Raw genomic sequence first — 18451 nt, 5'->3', positions numbered from 1 at the left:
CTTTAGCATAGTCAATGAAGCAGAAGTAGATGTTTTTCTGGAATTCCCTTGCTTTTTCTATGATCCAACGGATGTTGGCAATTTGATCTCTGGTTCCTCTGCATTTTCTAAATCCAGCTTGAACACCAGGAAGTTCTCGGTTTACATGCTGTTGAAGCCTAGCTTGGAGAATTTTGAGCATTACTTTGCTAGCATGTGAGAATGAGTGCAATTGTGTGGTAGTTTGAACATTCTTTGGGATTGCCTTCCTTTGGTATTGGAATGAAAACTGACCTTTTCCAGTCCTCTGGCCACTGCTGAGTTTTCTCAAATTTGCTGGGATACTGAGTGCAGCACTTTCATGGTAGCATCTTTTAGGGTCTGAAATAGCTCTGCTGGAATTTCATCACCTCCACTAGCTTTGTTCACAGTGATGTATCCTAAGGCCCACTTGACTTCACACTCCAGGATTTCTGGCTCCAGATGAGTGATCACACCACCGTGGTTATCTGGGTCATTAAGATCTTTCTTGTATAGCTCTTCTGTGTATTCTTGCCACCTCTTCTTAGCATCTTCTGCTTCTGTTGGTATTCCATCTCATTTCTGTCCTTTATTGAGCCCATCTTTGCATGAAATGTTCCCTTGGTATCTCTAATTTTCTTGAAGAGATCCCTAGTCTTTAGCATTCTGTTGTTTTCCTCTATTTCTTTGCATTGATCGCTGAGGAAGGCTTTCTTATCTCTCCTTACTCTTCTTTGAAACTCCGCATTCAGATGGATATATCTTTCCTTTTCTCTTTTGCCTTTAGCTTCTCTTCTTTTCTCAACTATATGTAAGGCCTCCTCAGACAACCATTTTGCCTTTTTGCATTTTTTTTTCTAATTTTATTTTATTTTTAATCTTTACATAATTGTATTAGTTTTGCCAAATATCAAAATGAATCTGCCACAGGTATACATGTGTTCCCCATCCCGAACCCTCCACCCTCCTCCCTCCCCATACCAACCCTCTGGGCCGTCCAGTGCACCAGCCCCAAGCATCCAGCATCGTGCATCGAACCTGGACTGGCAACTCGTTTCCTACATGATATTTTACATGTTTCAATGCCATTCTCCCAAATCTTCCCACCCTCTCCCTCTCCCACAGAGTCCATAAGACTGTTCTATACATCAGTGTCTCTTTTGCTGTTTCGTATACAGAGTTATTGTTACCATCTTTCTAAATTCCATATATATGCGTTAGTATACTGTATTTATGTTTTTCCTTCTGGCTTACTTCACTCTGTATAATAGGCTCCAGTTTCATCCACCTCATTAGAACTGATTCAAATGTATTCTTTTTAATGGCTGAGTAATACTCCATTGTGTATATGTATTTCTTTTTCTTGGGGATGGTTTTGATCACTGCCTGCTGTACAATGTTACAAACCTCCACAGTTCTTCAGGCACTCTGTCTATCAGATCTAATACCTTGAATCTATTTGTCACTTTCACTGTATAATCCTAAGGGATTTGATTTAGGCCATACATGAACAGCCTAGTAGTTTTGCCTACTTTCTTCAATTTAAGTCTGGTTTTTGCAATAAGGAGTTCACAATTTGAGCCACTGTCAGCTCTCAGTCTTGTTTCTGCTGACTGTATAGAGCTTCTCCATCTTCGGCTGCAAAGAATATAATCAATGTGATTTCACTATTGACTCTCCAGTGATATCCATGTGTAGTCATCTCTTGTGTTGTTGGAAGAGGGTGTTTGCTATAACCAGTGCTTTCTCTTGGCAAAACTCTGTTAGCCTTTGCCCTGCTTCATTTTCTACTCCAAGGCAAAACTTGCCTGTTAGAAGTATCTCTTGACTTTCTACTTTTGCATTCCAGTCCCCGAGGATGAAAGGGACATCTTTTCTGGTGTTGGTTCTAGAAGGTCTTGTAGGTCTTCATCTATATCTGTCAACATCTCACCTCCTTAAACTAAGACCAAGTTAAGATGGGCCTCACTGCTGCTTTTCTCTCCAGTATTTATTTTACACCATGGCCTGTTCAATCACCTAGCTTCATCCAATCATCTGACACTTAACCATTTCCAATTGTCTGATATCATTTAATTCGTATCACACGACTCAAATATGGTTAATAATTCCCCACACTTACAAGATGGCCATAGGATCAGAGAGCTAGAAAGAATCTGAGCTAGAGTCCCTACCTGCTCACACAAGACAACTGTACGCCAGAAAGATTAATGCCATGTCAAGGTCAGAATTCAATACCTCATGGAACCTATGAGGAGTCATGTCCAGTCCAGTCTGGTATGTATCAGACACCTACTAGATATACTGCATCATCAGTAGCACCTGGAATACAACAGAATATATTCTAGGAAGTAAGGGCCTAGTCAATGGTAAAGTAAAAACGAGAATCCAAATTCAATAATGTCTAGTTCAATGTTTCAGTCCATATTACAGTACTAACTTAATCTGGGGCAGAAAGCCCTCACAAGCCAACTTCTACCTATTCCTATCTCCCCAAGTAAGTCTAGTGAAACTGGTTGCTTTTTCACTGAATACTACACATTTTCACAAGCATTTTCTTTCTACTGCTCCCTTTTTTAGTCAACTGAGTCCTACCTCAGTATTCAAGGTACACCTCAAACCACCCAGAGACAAGGAAAAACTACAATGTATCTGTATCAACCTTCTGGCACACAGATTATCTACAAGATCCCAAGAAGCTCAACACTGTATGCTGCACTTAAAACACAGCTGCTAAGTTGCTTCAGTCATGTCTGACTCTGCGCAACCCCATAGACAGCAGCCCACCAGGCTCCTCTGTCCATGAGATTCTTCAGGCAAGAACACTGGAGTGGGCTGCCATTTCCTCCTCCTATGTATGAAAGTGAAAAGTCAAAGTGAAGTCGCTCAGTCGTGTCCGACTCCTAGCGACCCCATGGACTGCAGCCTACCAGGCTCCTCCGTCCATGGGATTTTCCAGGCAAGAGTACTGGAGTGGGGTGCCACTGCCTTCTCCTTAAAACAGCAGCAACCATCTTTCTACATCCTAAGTAGATGTAGAAAGTAGATGTAGTAAAAACTACAGTTTTTACTTGTAGTCTAATGCTGTGAGAATTACAAAACAACATTTAGTTGGGATAAGGAAAATTAGTTTTTCTGAGAAATTCTCTAACAAGGATTTTAGGACTATTGTTTAGCATCTAAAACGTTGGGAATGATTTCCAACTCTGTGGTTTAAGATTAATGGTCTGATTTATTACGTCTGGATATTAGGACCCTTTAATATTAATCAAATCATAGGAGAGTACTACAGTGACTTTGAGAATCATGCAAAATGTTCCCAGGATACACTAGATGATACACAAAGTTTTTGCCTATGTGTGTAAACTAAATTTACTAGATGGAAATAGGAATAAAATTTATAAAGCAATCATTTCAGCTAATTCCAAGTGGATTTAGATCTCTGGGACATCACCAAAAAATTCCAACTGCTAATGAAAAAAATACAACGTTTTTCTCAACTTTTCAATCCCTATCTAATCAGGAATCAGCTCCACGTGTTTCTGTAAAAAAAAAAGTACGCTGAAATGCAATCTGTTATATAAAGACCAAAAGGAATTTCACTCCAACTGCTTTAATTCTGTTTTTCCCAGACAGAATGTTCAAACCTTGCAATCCAAAGGCTAATGGAATCAGTGACAAAGTCAAATTACACAAACAAAGTAATTAAAAATCCCCATTATTTCTACCTTGGTTGTCAGAAGGCTGGATTCAGCCAGATTCTTACTGGTATGAACCATTAGTTTACAGGAATTTGAACAAACCTTATGATCCCACTGGAAAACAAGCCTTTTCAAACTCCCTACCAAATCTGACTGGCTCTATCCAAGGCAATTAGCTGACCTCCTGATTCCCTGAGGCTGATTACTCTCTGGATCCATGGGAGCCTGTGCACTGCTCCAAACACAAATGCACTATCCTCTACACCAAAAACTGATGCCACTGTGATTCCTTTACTTGCAGACAAAAATTGTGCTAAGGACCTCAGCACTATTATTTGGATTTTTTCAATGCCAGTGGGAAATTTCAAGATAACTTGAAGTTTTTCTCTTTTGAACAGGGGCTCAAACCTATGACACCAATGTTAGACTTATCAATCTTAGACTCAAGGCTGTATATTGTCACCCTGCTTATTTAATGTCTACGCAGAGTACATCACGCGAAATGCTGGGCTGGATGAAGCACAAACTGGAATCAAGATTGCCGGGAGAAATATCAATAACCTCAGATATGCAGATGACACCACCCTTATGGCAGAAAGCAAAGAAGAACTGAAGAGCCTCTTGATGAAAGTCAAAGAGGAGAGTGAAAAAGTTGGCTTAAAATTCAACATTCAAAAAACGAAGATCATGGCATCCAGTCCCATCACTTCATGGCAAATAGATGGGGAAACGATGGAAACAGTGACAGACTTTATTTTCTTGGGCTCCAAAATCACTGCAGATGGTGACTGCAGCCATGAAATTAAAACACGTTTGCTCCTTGGAAGAAAAGCTATGACAAACCTAGACAGTGTAATAAAAAGCAGAGACATTACTTTGCTGACTAAGGTCCGTCTCGTCAAAGTTATGGTTTTTCCAGTAGTCTGCTATGGATATGAGAATTGGACTATAAAGAAAGCTGAGTGCCTAAGAACTGATGCTTCTGAACTGAGGTGTTGGAGAAGACTCTTGAGAGTCCCTTGGACTGCAAGATCAAACCAGTCAATCCTGAAGGAAATCAGTCATGAACAGTCATTGGAAGGACTGATGTTGAAGCTGAAATTCCAATACTCTGGCCACCTGATGCGAAGCACTGACTCACTGGAAAAGACACTGATGCTGGGAAAGAATAAAGGTGGGAAAAGAAGGGCACGACAAGATGAGATGGTTGGATGGCATCACCGACTCAATGGACATGAGTTTGAGCAAGCTCTGGGAGTTGGTGATGGACAAGGAAGCCTGGCGTGCTACACTCCATGGCGTCACAAAGAGTTGGACACATCTAAGCGACTGAACTGAACCAAACCAAACCCATGTACTCTCAGGTCTTCTCCCTTGAAATCTAGGGGGAAAAAGTTTAAAAACAAAGGCAAGCAAAGGAATAAATTCTAAGGTTTGTATTAGTTAAGAGATGCTTAAAACGGATTTTAAGATTAAATCTTAAATGGATTAAATTCCATTTAACATGGATTTTATGCATGCATTTAACATGCATAACATTAAGGATTTCTGATCCTACAGTTAGTATTTCTCCTTCATGTCCTTGGGCAAAATGCTTAACCCCTGAATCTATTTTCTTACCTGTGAAATTTAAGTATTATCTACTTACCAGAATACAAAAGATTAAAATAAGATAGTATATGTAAAGCACTTTGCAAGGTGATTGGCAAGAGGCAAGATAATAAATGCTAGCTCATTTGCACTCATTTAAAACTTAGTGTTAAGTTCATTAAACACATTTTAAACACTGCTGTTTGTTGAATGTCACTAGATAAAAGAATTGAACAAGAGACAGCTTATTTTACTACCTGCCATAATGATGCTAATGCTAATAATAATGGTAATACTTAGTTCAGTTCAGTTCACTCGCTAGGCCTCCTTGTCCATCACCAACTCCTGGAATTTACCCGAACTCATGTCCACTGAGTCGGTGATGCCATCCAATCATCTCATCTCTGTTGTCCCCTTCTCCTCCTGCCTTCAATCTTTCCCAGCATCAGGGTCTTTTTAAATGACTCAGCTCTTCACATCAGGTGGCCAAAGTATTGGAGCATAAGCTTCAGCATCAGTCCTTCCAATGAATATTCAGGACTGATTTCCTTTAGAATGGACTGGTTGGATCTCCTTGCAGTCCAAGGGACTCTCAAGAGTCTTCTCCATCACCACAGTTCAAAGAATCAATTCTTCAGCGCTCAGCTTTCTTTACAGTCCAACTCTCACATCCACACATGACTACTGGAAAAACCACAGCCTTGACTAGATGGACTTTTGTTGGCAAAGTAATGTCTGCTTTTTAATATGCTGTCTAGGCTGGTCATAGCTTTTCCTCCAAGGAGTAAGCATCTTTTAATTTCATGGCTGCAGTCACCATCTGCAGTCATTTTGGAGCCCCCCAAAATAAAGTCTGTCACTGTTTCCCCATCTATTTGCCATGAAGTGATGGGACCAGATGCCATGATCTTTGTTTTCTGAATGTTGAGTTTTAAGCCAACTTTTTCTCTCCTCTTTCACTTTCATCAAGAGGCTCTTCAGTTCTTTGCTTTCTGCCATAAGGGTGGTGTCATCTGCATATCTGAGGTTATTGATATTTCTCCTGGCAATCTTGATTCCAGCATGTGCTTCATCCAGCCCAGCATTTCTCATGATGTACTCTGCATATAAGTTGAATAAGCAGGGTGACAATTACAGCCTTAACATACTCCTTTTCCTATTTGGAACCAGTCTGTTGTTCCATGTCCAGTTCTAACTGTTGCTTCCTGACCTGCACACAGATTTCTCAAAAGGCAGGTCAGGTAGTCTGGTATTCCCATCTCTTTAAGAATTTTCTACAGTTTGTGGTGATCCACACAGTCAAAGGCTTTGGTATAGTCAATAAAGCAGAAGTAGATGTTTTTCTGGAACTCTCTTGCTTTTCTGATGATCCAACAGATGTTGGCAATTTGATCTCTGGTTCCTCTACCTTTTCTAAATCCAGCTTGAACATCTGGAACTTGATGATTCACGTACTGTTAAAGTCTGGCTTGGAGAATTTTGAGCATTACTTTACTAGCATGTGAGTTAGGTACTGACTGCTAACTGTATTTAGGCACTTTTCTTATTTATCCTCAGTACTAGTTTAGGCTCAGAGAAGTTAATTAACTTGCCCCAGGTATCACAGCCAGGAAATGACAGTGGCGGGATCTGAACACAGGTAGACCCACCTCCAGAGCCCACTTCCTCCATGGCAACACTGTGTTTCACTCCCTATAGTTCTGGATTCATGCATTCATCTCACAAATACTGAGTGCCTTGTACCCACTGGGTCTAAACACTAGGAATATAGCCCAGAATAAGCCAAATAACACCGCCAGCCCAAGAATATGTTCTAATTGGGGCTTTAGGTAAACACAGTAAGGCTGTGACAAAAGTCATGAAAAAAAAGAAAATCATAAGGAGACAGAAGTAAAGTGTGTGCACTTGTAAGGTCATTTTAGATGGATGGACAGGGAAGGCCTCTCTGAGCAAGCAGAGACAGTAGAACCTGAATGAAATGCATGTGTACAACAATGACACACAACAGTTTATCATCAGTGCACCACAGAATGTAATTATTCAGCTGGTAAATTACACATCTCCACCCTTCACGTTGGCAGTTACACACAGGTTTAAAGGCCCTCAGGTCACAGACTGACACTGCACTAGACATTTATGGATTCAGTACAGAATTCTGATATAAGCAGGGGACCTGGAATAACAGAATAACAAATAATCCTGTTATATTCTAGATATGTAATCACAGGCTATCCATTCTGAGCTTCAGACTATTTATTTACAAAATGTAGATAATAATACTAGTAAATCGCTCCTGGCCAGGGTTGTTGGAAGAATTAAATTACATAATATATGCAAAGTGCTTAATGCAATGTCTGAGACTAGCATGTACATGTGTTAATACACTGCTAACATCTGCTATTTACATGGCAGTTGTACCACTGCAAGGTCAGACATGTAATATACTATTTCAAGGTCTATTTCAGTAGAAGCATCACTATTGCTTATATAATCATATAAATCACTGTATAACCTAGGTACTTAAAACTCTCCACACATTTATCTCAGCACCCAAAACATGGGGAAAAAAAAAAGCGGCTAGAAAATTTAAAAAGGACTAGTAAAAACTGCCCCTTTTATTTCTTCAATGGAAGTCAGAAGATGGGAATGGAGGTTGGTGAAACCAAGACAACACTTCCCAAATAAGAAATACAATAATTGACAGTACAGAATAATGAACTGTGGATAATATGGAACTCAATTTTCAAAGCTAAGAGGAAAAATAAAGAACACGTAAATGCTTTCAGTATTCTTAGAAATTAAGGATTCCAACAGTTCAACTGACTTAATACCTCAAGCTTTTTATTCCAACTTTTCTGCAGCTTGACTTACTTACTATTTTGCATTTTTAAAAAGCAACTACTGAATACGACCAAAAAAAAAAAAAAAACCGCAATTAAATAGGGTTAGATTTCGAAGTCAATTTGTTTACTTATAATGTTAGTAAAAATGTTCCATGAACAATGGAACAAAAATTTAGTCAAATAATGTTTGCTATTACAATAGTCTTTTTTTTTTTTTTTAATTTAACCAAAAATAAGGTATACAGACCTGGAAGGGACCTGTGGTGATCTCTGTTCCAGCTCACACTTCTCAAACTTTAACATACACAAAAAGTATCTTTGGATCTTGTGAAACGCTGGTTTTGACCCAATCTGTCTGGGATAGGGCCAAAATTTTACATTTTTGGGGACTGCACATTGCACAGCAAATATCTAAATAGTGATGTGAGAACTGACAGAAGAACACATGAATAGATGACTTTATCAAATGCCTTTCTAATCCTGGAATTCTGACTCTGTCAAAGTTACTGTTTTCTGCTTGATTTATACCAAGTAGTTTCCCCCATTTTACAGAATATATTGTGTATGTACATATATAAAGTTTATCAGTTTCTAAGCCACTACTTGATTTCACATCAGTAGGATAAAGTTAATATTTCTAAGGTGATCTTATTTGCAGGGTAAATTCAACTCCTCGAAACTTACTAGTGTCCGACTTGACTATTATCTGGGATTCCTTTAACTGAATCATTTATTCTTTAAAATATCACTGAGTACCTACAACACGCTGAATGCTATGCTACAAACACAACACTGTAAGCAAAGATTTAATAAATCAGGCTCTAGGACAGTACCTTTTAAAACACTGTATATTTCATCCCTTCTGTTCCCAACTCCTCTCCAGGTGAGGGTGGCTATAGGTTCAAATAGTTTAAACAATGAGAAAAGAAGGAAGAAACTACAGAAATATAAAGGACATTCATACGATGCAATATTATTCAGCCATAAAAAGGACTGAAGAACCAATTCATGCTAAAACATGGATAAACCCTGAAAACACTATGCTGTATCAAAGCATAACACAAAAACAAAGTCTAACACAAAAGGCCATATATTTAATGATTCTATTTGTATGAAATGTGCATAACAGGTCAAATCACAGAGACAGAAAGCACATTAGTGGCTGTCAGAGGAACGACTGCTAATGGGTATAGGGCTTATTTCTTGAGGTGACAGAAAGGTTCTGGCATTAGTGGTGCTGACTGCAGAACACTGAAAACACTAAAACCCACTGAATTTTACACCTTAAAATGATTTAAACAGTTAATTTTAAGGTATGTAAATTTTTATCTTAAAAAAAAACCCACACAACCCATTGAGAGACTGAAAAAAGTTAAATACCATACTAAGACTATGGAAACTGTGATGTTGGTCTTCTTAGGGTCTATTAAGCTAACACCAGACTTTTTTTATTTGAGAAGGGGATTCTCCTCTCAACTGAGCTAGAGCTCGCATTTGCAAATAAAGATTCATCTGTTAATTGATTACACTGTTTCATATGCATTATCTTAAAATCAAATTGTTTTCTTTACTTTTACCAAATAACTACTTACATAAACTTTTACCTAATTTTATGGCAGTGCTGTCTGTGCCTGACAGTCTGAAGTCAAAGAACTCAAACCATTGGTTTTAGCCCTGAGCCTCTGGTGAATAGCTTTTTACCCGATAGGGCTGACTCCATCCTTCACGTACTCATCTTACTTAGTCATAATTTTAACTAGGTAAGCATATTTGGTGGGTAAGTATGAAACAGGGTAGAATTTAATACAGGTCACCCTTTCATTCTGCATTAAAAAAAATTGGTACTACCATGTAATTTATAACTTAATTTTTTTACATAGGAGAGTTATTTTTTGGACTTCATTTAACAAAAAGAAACTAAAATTCCATGATCCTTTGAGATATTTTAAGTACCAACCTTTATTTGTTTAGAGAAATAATCAGGAGTTGAATTCACAAGATTAATCAGAGACACCTACCCCTAGACCACTAGTAATGCCTGGGCAGTCTCTCTGACAGCAAAGCACTATCTGATAATTCTTAATAAAATCTACCAAGTTTCAAGTTAGAAATACTGCAAGATCCACAAAGAAGGGCAGTAGCTGAAAGAGACAGTAGAGAATGTTTAACTATTTAGCTAGCTTATGTGTACTTAATTCTTCTGGTCTGTTCACTATCAAAACATTCAGCATTGCTGGAAGGTAAACAAAGTATTTCTGTGAATAGGTATTTGTGTTTAAAATCTAGAATTATCACCTCAAGCAATAATGCTAGGTTTAACATGCTATCTGCTCTTTGGCAATAGAAAGAATAAATATGGCCAGTGAAAAATGGTTATTACATTAAAATCTCTTATGTTCTCACCACTGAAGTGATAATTCTACTCTTAAGAGAGAGAAAAGACTGCTTACAAATTATCAGAGCTGATTACTGAAGTAACTACTTGTGTACATTGAGATTCTCCTGTCTACTCCAAGTATAGAGGCTAATGGCATTCTAACAGAACATCACCGCTACTTCGACAGATCAGTAATTATTTACAGAACTCTTCAGAGAACTTTTTAAGTTTTGGTGGCATATATTTAGGAGTTGGCAACTTTCTGTTAAGAGCCAAACAGTACATAATTTAGGCTTTTGGAACTAAACAGTCTGTTGCAATTACTCGACTCTACTATTATAATATGTGAAAACAGACATAGAAAATACAGAAACAAATGAGTGGCTATCTTTACTTTCTTCATGGATACTGAAATTTGAATTTCATATAATTTTCACATGCCATCATATACTATTCTTCTTTTGATTCCCCCCTCAACCATTAGGAATGCAAAAAGCATTCTTAGCTCATAGGCTGTACAAAAATGGGTAGCAGGATGGATTTGGCCCATGAACCTTTGCTAATTCCTGGTTTAGAGTATAATGGAATGAAGAAAAGTTACAGATGGTTTAAGTGAGTAAATAAATTACACTAACCATTCTACATACAAACTGTAAATTTTATAGTCCTAAAATTAAGGTATTTAACCTCATAATCAAGTTCAATATTCAGTTTGATCTCTGTTCAAAGGATATGTATTTACAAAGGGTATTTTCATATTATTGTTTGTTTTCATAAAGATTAAGCGGAAAAGAACACCTTAGCTTAACCGAATTCTAATCTATAAAGAAAACTGATCTCTCAGCCATCTGCTGTGGCCACTTCTAATCCTTTATTTCAGCCTATTAGTTATTCCTTCAGATTACTGCAATACTTCTTAACTGGGTTTTCAACTTTTATTAGTTTCCTAATATATCCATCCTCTATCCTGCAGTCAAAATAATCTTTTAAAAATTTAGGTCTGATATTATAACACCTACCAAGTGTGGGGTTTTCTTTTTTTCGCTGTACCGAGTGGCTTGTGGAATCTTAGTACCCAGTCCAGGGATCAACCTATGCTCTCAGTAGTGAAGACACAGCACCCTAACCACTGGACCGCCAGCGGAGTCCCATGACACCTACCATGTCTTACAGTGGCTGCAATGGTTCCCCCAGCACTCAAGCAGAGTCTCAACTTTCCTTTCCTCCCTTATCCCTTGTCTCTTCTTTTTCCTATTTCCAAACTGCAGACACACAAATTATAGATTTTTTTCACATGCAGTATTATCTTAGTCACTCCCTGTTTCACGTAATTTCCCTCACCTGTTCAAACTCAATCAGGCACAATTACTACATGCTTTGTTACATACTGACCCTAGGAAAACTGTTTTTATACCCTATGGTAACTGTCTGGTTTACTTGTTTACTGTTTACTACTCCTTCACTGAGTAGTAAGCTCTTGATAGACAGGTTTGTCTTTTACTTAGCAATAATATTCAATACCTAGGATCTAGTAAGAAGTCTGGAACATAACAGAGATTTAAATATTTGTTGGATGAAACCATGAGCTATTATGGGTTGAACAGTGTCACCCCCACAAAAAGATATGTTAAAATTCTAACCCTCAGTATCTCAGAATGTGATCTTATTTGGAAACAGGATCACCGCAGGTGCAATTAGTTAGAAGAGCCCAATCTGGAGTGGGCTGGACACAACGCAATCTGACCAGTGTCCTTATAAAAAGAGGAGACACAGAGAGATGAGGGGTGAACACCGTGTGATGCTTTCTACTGTTGTTCCCTTCTGCATGGTTTGACGCTACCCAGCTTCTTAGATATGGCCTAAGATCACCAGTCAGTTCTGACAGGACTTACGCTGGTCACACGACGGTAGATCTGTGCAGCGTTCTGACACTCTGAGTACGGGTATTCAGACGTGGCCATCTCGAGCATGCACATCCCAAAAGCATAAACATCAACGGATTCATCGTACTTCTCTTCATACATCTCAGGGGCCATGAACTCTGGGGTACCTTAAATTAAAAGAATGATTCAGACTCAATGTGAGGAGAAACTGCAGATGTACTTGAGGCGGCGGGGGGGCGGGGCAGCAGAGGGGCTCATCTGTGAGAGAGAAGTATGTAGAAGGGGTAAAGATGAAAGAAAGACAGGTAGGAAGTGGGGGGAGAGGAGAGAAATCACCTTAGTCTGCTCCATCAAATCTGTTACAGACCTCTCACAGCAATTCCTTTATAAAAAGAAGAGGACCATGCATCTGTTTATTTACTGTTTCAAGTGGATTACTGTTATACAATGTCAAAATAGAGCCTCACATAAAAGATAAACTGATATAACTCATATGAAAACAAATGGAAGAAAAAGGTAAGAGAACAGCAAAGAGTAAAGCAGAGAAAATGGCATCTGTCTGTAAGACAGGATGATAGGTTAAAAAGATAAAAATACTTGTCTGCCCCCTACTGTATGAGAGCTGTAAAGTTAACATTTAGAGCTAGTCTCTTGCCAATAACAGTCTATTGATCAACTTCACTTTTAAGGCAGCTTTGCAGTGTAAAAAAAAAAAAACCTGACATTCAGTGCATTTTTAAAATAATACAGTGTAAACGTCTGTGAGGCCACTCACCCTCCCCGTAGTCTGCGAATCTACTGCAGGTGTAAGAAATGTGAGGGACACCCTACAGACACACACACACCATTCAGTCTGTATTTGTGTTCTCATACTGAATTAAGAGTGTGGAGTGTGTGATTCCACACACCAAGTTTCCAATGTTTCCAAAGAAATTAAGCCCAGATACCTCAAATTACAGAACATTTCTAAGAACAGGCTTGCACAATACAATTTAAACAAGAAAGAAGAAAAAACTCTTGGGCCAGAGATTAACATACCAAAGACAATCAAAGAACTGTTTCCTTTATAGGCAACAGGGAAGGCAGAAGGGAAATTCAGCTTTAAATAACTCCCCAGAACACTATTTTTTTATCAGGATGTGCAAATTACTGGTATTCTGTGTTCTTTCTTACTAAAACATAGCATTCTAGCCCACTTAAAAATGAGTAGTTTTCTTGCTGTTGTCATTGTTACCTTTTGAGAGAATAGAGTTCATGAAGATTTCAAGCTTTCAAACTGTCGCACCCTCTTCAGAAGGGAAAGCTTATAAAACAATAGGCATTAAACTATATTTTCAGCTGCAATGTCCTGACACACAGCCTTGTCCTGTAAATCAATGACTGTCGAGGAGGGCAATTGGCCCCACAGGGGACATATTTGGCTGTCACGACTGGAGGGAGGTGGACAAATGGGCATGCTACCAGCATCCAGAGAGCAGAGACCAGGGGTGCTGTTAAGTCATCTTACAACGCACAAGACAGTCCTCACAACAAAGAACCATCCAAACCAAAGTGTAACTAGCACTGAGACAGAAAACTGTTTTAAGCAGATCTTTTGAAGAGCAGAAGAAAAAGTTGATAACGAACCATTATATTTTTACATTTTAAAAGTTTTAATAGGCAGATTTTTTGAATATAAATATATACAACAGAACTTTTCAGAAATTAAATTATATATAAATTCAGTTTCTTTCATGGGGAAAGTTAACATAGTTTATCTATTATATAAGTGTATGATACTAAGCATCAACAAAATGACCCAAGAAGGTGATAGTGCTATTACATAAGGTTTTGTCAACGAAGTTCACCTTACTTCTATTCATGTAACTTCACAAAACAATTGTCTTCAGGATGCTTCTAGAGGCATAAATGCAGAGAACTCCATATCACTTCCTGGGTTCAAGCTATGAATTTCTGAAGGTTTATTTCACATTATAAAAGCTCTGACAGAGTCAGGTTTCTAAATAAAGTGAATGTCAGAAAGCCAGTCAGACTTTCACAAGGTACCTGTGAAACATACCTATCACACTCTTGGCAAAAGAAGCCCGCTTCAGGGTGGCCAGACCTAGGTCTCCAATCTTGACTGAGCCTGTGGGGCCAGTGATAAAGATGTTGTCACACTTAAGATCCCGGTGAATAATAGGTGGAGTTCTAGTATGAAGAAACTGAAGTCCTTTAAGAATCTGACGGCACCAGCTTCTCAAAACTTTGATCTTCATCACCTTAAACCTTTTCAGGTACCTAGAGAAGGCAAGTTACACCAAACAGGTTATCGATGATATGCGTTTACTGCTTTGAAGAGTTCCATTAAATTCTAGCATATCTAAGATGGGAATATCAAATTTAGAATATTAAGATTCAGTAACCTAAGGTTAGCCCTACTTTTAGCAAGGTTAAAGGGGATAGGATAACAAGTAGTTGGCAAGCAAATTCTGATAACAAAGCACAAAAAACAAATTCCTTAAAATTAGATCACTGCCAAGATGACTGACAAGAGGTAGAGTTTGACTTCTGGTAAATGGTGGAGCAACCCTTACTGGATGCAGATATAAACTCCAGTGAATATACGTGCGCGAGCGAACACATACACACACCTGAAGATTCTATAGATCAATCAAAATCAGGCACAAATTGGAAGGGAGGACACATGAGAAAAAAGGGTAAGCACTAGTCTGTGCAGGTTGCTCAAACCTGGACACAACCCTGTAGTTTTACTGGTTGAGGAATAAATACAAGGACAGAGTTCAAGATGACTGCAGCACCTAAAACAGTGTGTTCAATACAACTTTCTACAATAAAAGTCCGTCTAATACAATACCCACTAGACAATGAAAATATTTATATTTAAATGAATTAGATACATTAAACTTAAAAAGGTCATCTCCCAGCTGCACCAAATTTCAAGTGCTCAACAAATGCACATGGCAAGTGGCTACCATTTTGGATGGTGCAGATTACAGAACATTTCCATCACCACAGAAAGTTCTGTTGGACAACAGAGATCCTGAAAGGTGGCAGGGGTGGGGGAATCCAGAAAGGAGGTACAGAAGGGGCACTCCAAGTTCTGCATATTCACTCTGCCCAAATCTCTGGCTAACCTCTCAAATATATGTGTATGCAGCAGATTACAAGCAACCCAGCTAAAGCTAAAAGAACAGAGTTTTCTGACAAACGGAGGTCAGATGCTATTTCATCTGGACATAGAGAAAAAAATGAAGCACACAAATGGTAAATATAAAAGAATATACTTTCCTAGCATTATCTTTGTTACATGTGACTACCTAAAGGAAAATTTATAACACTGTGTTACAGGATCTATACAACAGACATACATAATATAAAGCTTATAGCATAAATTATAAGTACTAGAGATAAATGGGCCTATATTTGTGCAAGTTTTCTTTATTTTACATAAAATTGTACAGTATCAACCATAAGCATGCTGTGAAAAGTTAAAGATTTAAGTTTAAATAAAGATTTAAAGATTTAAACTGCTAAAAAAAATACCTAAAACGTACACATACACACAAGGAAGATTAACTAAAAAGCTAATATAGAATCTAATATGAAATTTTAAAAACAAATTTAAAAATGAAATTCTGCTTCACTTGGGGGGTGGATAAGAGATAATTAAAGAAAACTTAGGATGAAAGTTGGTTTTATGGTTTAAAAATATATAAAGAGTTAATCCTGGAGAATGAGGAAAAGGTTGTCAAAGAAGAGTAAGGCATTTACTGAAATGAAGGAAGTGTTCTGTATGTTAACAGTTGTTTTTTTTTTAAAACAGTTTTGATCAAAACTCATCAAATGATAGAACTATGATTAATATTTTCACTGCTTATAAATGTCATTATAAGGAAAAATCAAGCATACAAATATTGGAACTTTGATGAAATGTGTATGTACTCAAGTGTTTACTGATGTCTGCAACTTAACCTGGAATGAAAAAAGAGGGGGATGACTAGATGAACATATTTGGTAAAGCAGACACAACAGAGGTTAACTAAATTAAAGAATCTAGGAAGAGACTATGTATGTGTTCACTATATAATTCTTTCAACTTTTATGTATAATTGAAAAATTTTAGAATAAAATGTTGGGAAATGTCAATTATCTCTCCTTACAACTGGAAGAAAAAACAAAGAATACATATATATATATACATTTAAGCTTATATATGCATGAGAAACAATGAAAAATAAGAATTAAAATTATGACTTTTTAAGAGAAAAAATATTGGGGAAAAGATGAGGCTAGCTTGTATCTCTTTCACATCTACAAAATGATAAAATATAATAGATTGTCTATTAAACTTGTATCTTATAACCTTATTAAATCTGTTTAGAATCACTGGAATTTTCTATGTAAACAATTACATAATCTGCAAACAGGAGCAGTTTTATTTCTTCCTTTCCTATCTTTTTGTTTTTTCCTGGTTTCCCCATTCTTGTTCTGGGCAGGCCCCTTTAGAACAATACAGAACATAAGCAGTGAAAGCAGGCATCTGTGCTGTGTTCCTCACCTCCCAGGAAGTAGTGATGTATAAAGCTTTTTCACAGATGCTCTTAGCAGTCTGAGGAAGTTTCCTACCACCCCAAGTCTGCTAAGAGTTGTTAGTAAGGAATAGATGCTGATTTGTCAAATACTTTTTCCACATATACTGAAATGATCATACAGTTTTTATTCTGTTGCTGCTAAGTCACTTCAGTCGTGTCTGACTCTATGCGACCCCATAGACGGCAGCCCACCAGGCTCCCCTCTCCCTGGGATTCTCCAGGCAAGAACACTGGAGTGGGTTACCATTTCCTTCTCCAATGCATGAAAGTGAAAAGTGAAAGTGAAGTAGCTCAGTCGTGTCCGACTCTCCGTGACCCCATGGACTGCAGCCTACCAGGCTCCTCCATCCATGGGATTTTCCAGGCAAAGGTACTGGAGTGGGGTGTTAATGTGTTGAAAAACATTAATTCGTTAAACCAACTTGGCAATCCTGGGATAAACCCTATTTGTCACTGACATACTGAAATTCCCATGGATAGCAAGGAGATCAAACCAGTCAATTCTAAAGTAAATCAATCCTGAATATTCATTCGAAGGACTGATGCTGAAGCTGAAGCTCCAATACTTTGGCTACCTGATGTGAAGAGACGTCTCACTGGAAAAGACCCTGATGCTGCGGAAGACTGAGGGCAAGACGAGAAGAGGGCAACAGAGGATGAGATGGTTGGATGGCATCACTGACTCAAAGGACATGAGTTTGAGCAAACTCTGGGAGACAGTGAAGGACAGGGAAGCCTGGCGTGCTGCAGTCCATGGGGTTGCAGAGTCTACTATGACTGAGCGACTGAACAACAACAGTGTGATGGCTAGAATCCAATTTGCTATTATTTTGTAAAGGAATTTGGTACCTATATTCACGGGGGACACTGCTCTATCAAGTTCTTTTGCTGTATCTTAGGATTTTGGTATTGGGGTTATGCTGGCTTCAAAAAAGGAACTGGACACTATTCTTCCACTCTGTTTTTTGAGAAAAGTCAACACACTTGGTCCCCCTCCACTAAAATAAAGTATGATAAATACATAGAACATAAAATGCACCACCTGAAATTGTTGAAGTATTAGTCACTCAGTTGTATCCAACTCTGAGACCTCATGGATTATAGCCCACAAGGCTCCTCTGTCCATGGGATACTCCAGGCAAGAATACTAGAGTGGGTTGCCGTTCCCTTCTCCAGGGGATCTTCTCAATCCAGTGATTGAACCTGGGTCTCCCACATTCAGGGCATTCTTTACTGTCAGAGCCATGTTCATATTATTATGCACAATCATCACCACCATCCATCTCCAGAACTCATCTTGTGAAACTGAAACGCTATACCCTTTAAACAGTGACGCTCCACTTCCCCTCCTCCCTGAGGCCATGCAACTATCACCCAACTTTCTGTCTCTATGAATTAGCCTACTCTCAGTATCTCATGTAAATGGAATCATACAGTATTTGTCTTTCTGTGACTGGCTTCT

General features: G+C 38.3%; 1 protein-coding gene across 1 annotated transcript in view; it reads right to left on the bottom strand.

The window, feature by feature from the left end:
• The window catches only part of WNK1 (WNK lysine deficient protein kinase 1), a gene marked incomplete at its 5' end in the record, with an annotated part of 130077 nt that overhangs the window by 53039 nt on the left and 58587 nt on the right, over window positions 1-18451 (bottom strand). The window contains 2 exon segments of the mRNA XM_010845214.1: window positions 12404-12561; window positions 14454-14674. Coding sequence (XP_010843516.1) covers window positions 12404-12561; window positions 14454-14674 — 379 coding nt within the window.

The sequence above is a fragment of the Bison bison genome, unplaced genomic scaffold (genome assembly GCF_000754665.1).
Source record: "Bison bison bison isolate TAMUID 2011002044 unplaced genomic scaffold, Bison_UMD1.0 scf7180017864213, whole genome shotgun sequence".
NCBI classification, from domain to species: Eukaryota; Metazoa; Chordata; class Mammalia; order Artiodactyla; family Bovidae; genus Bison; species Bison bison.
Note: the sequence above shows the minus strand (reverse complement) of the source record. Positions and strands in the feature narration are given on the sequence as shown.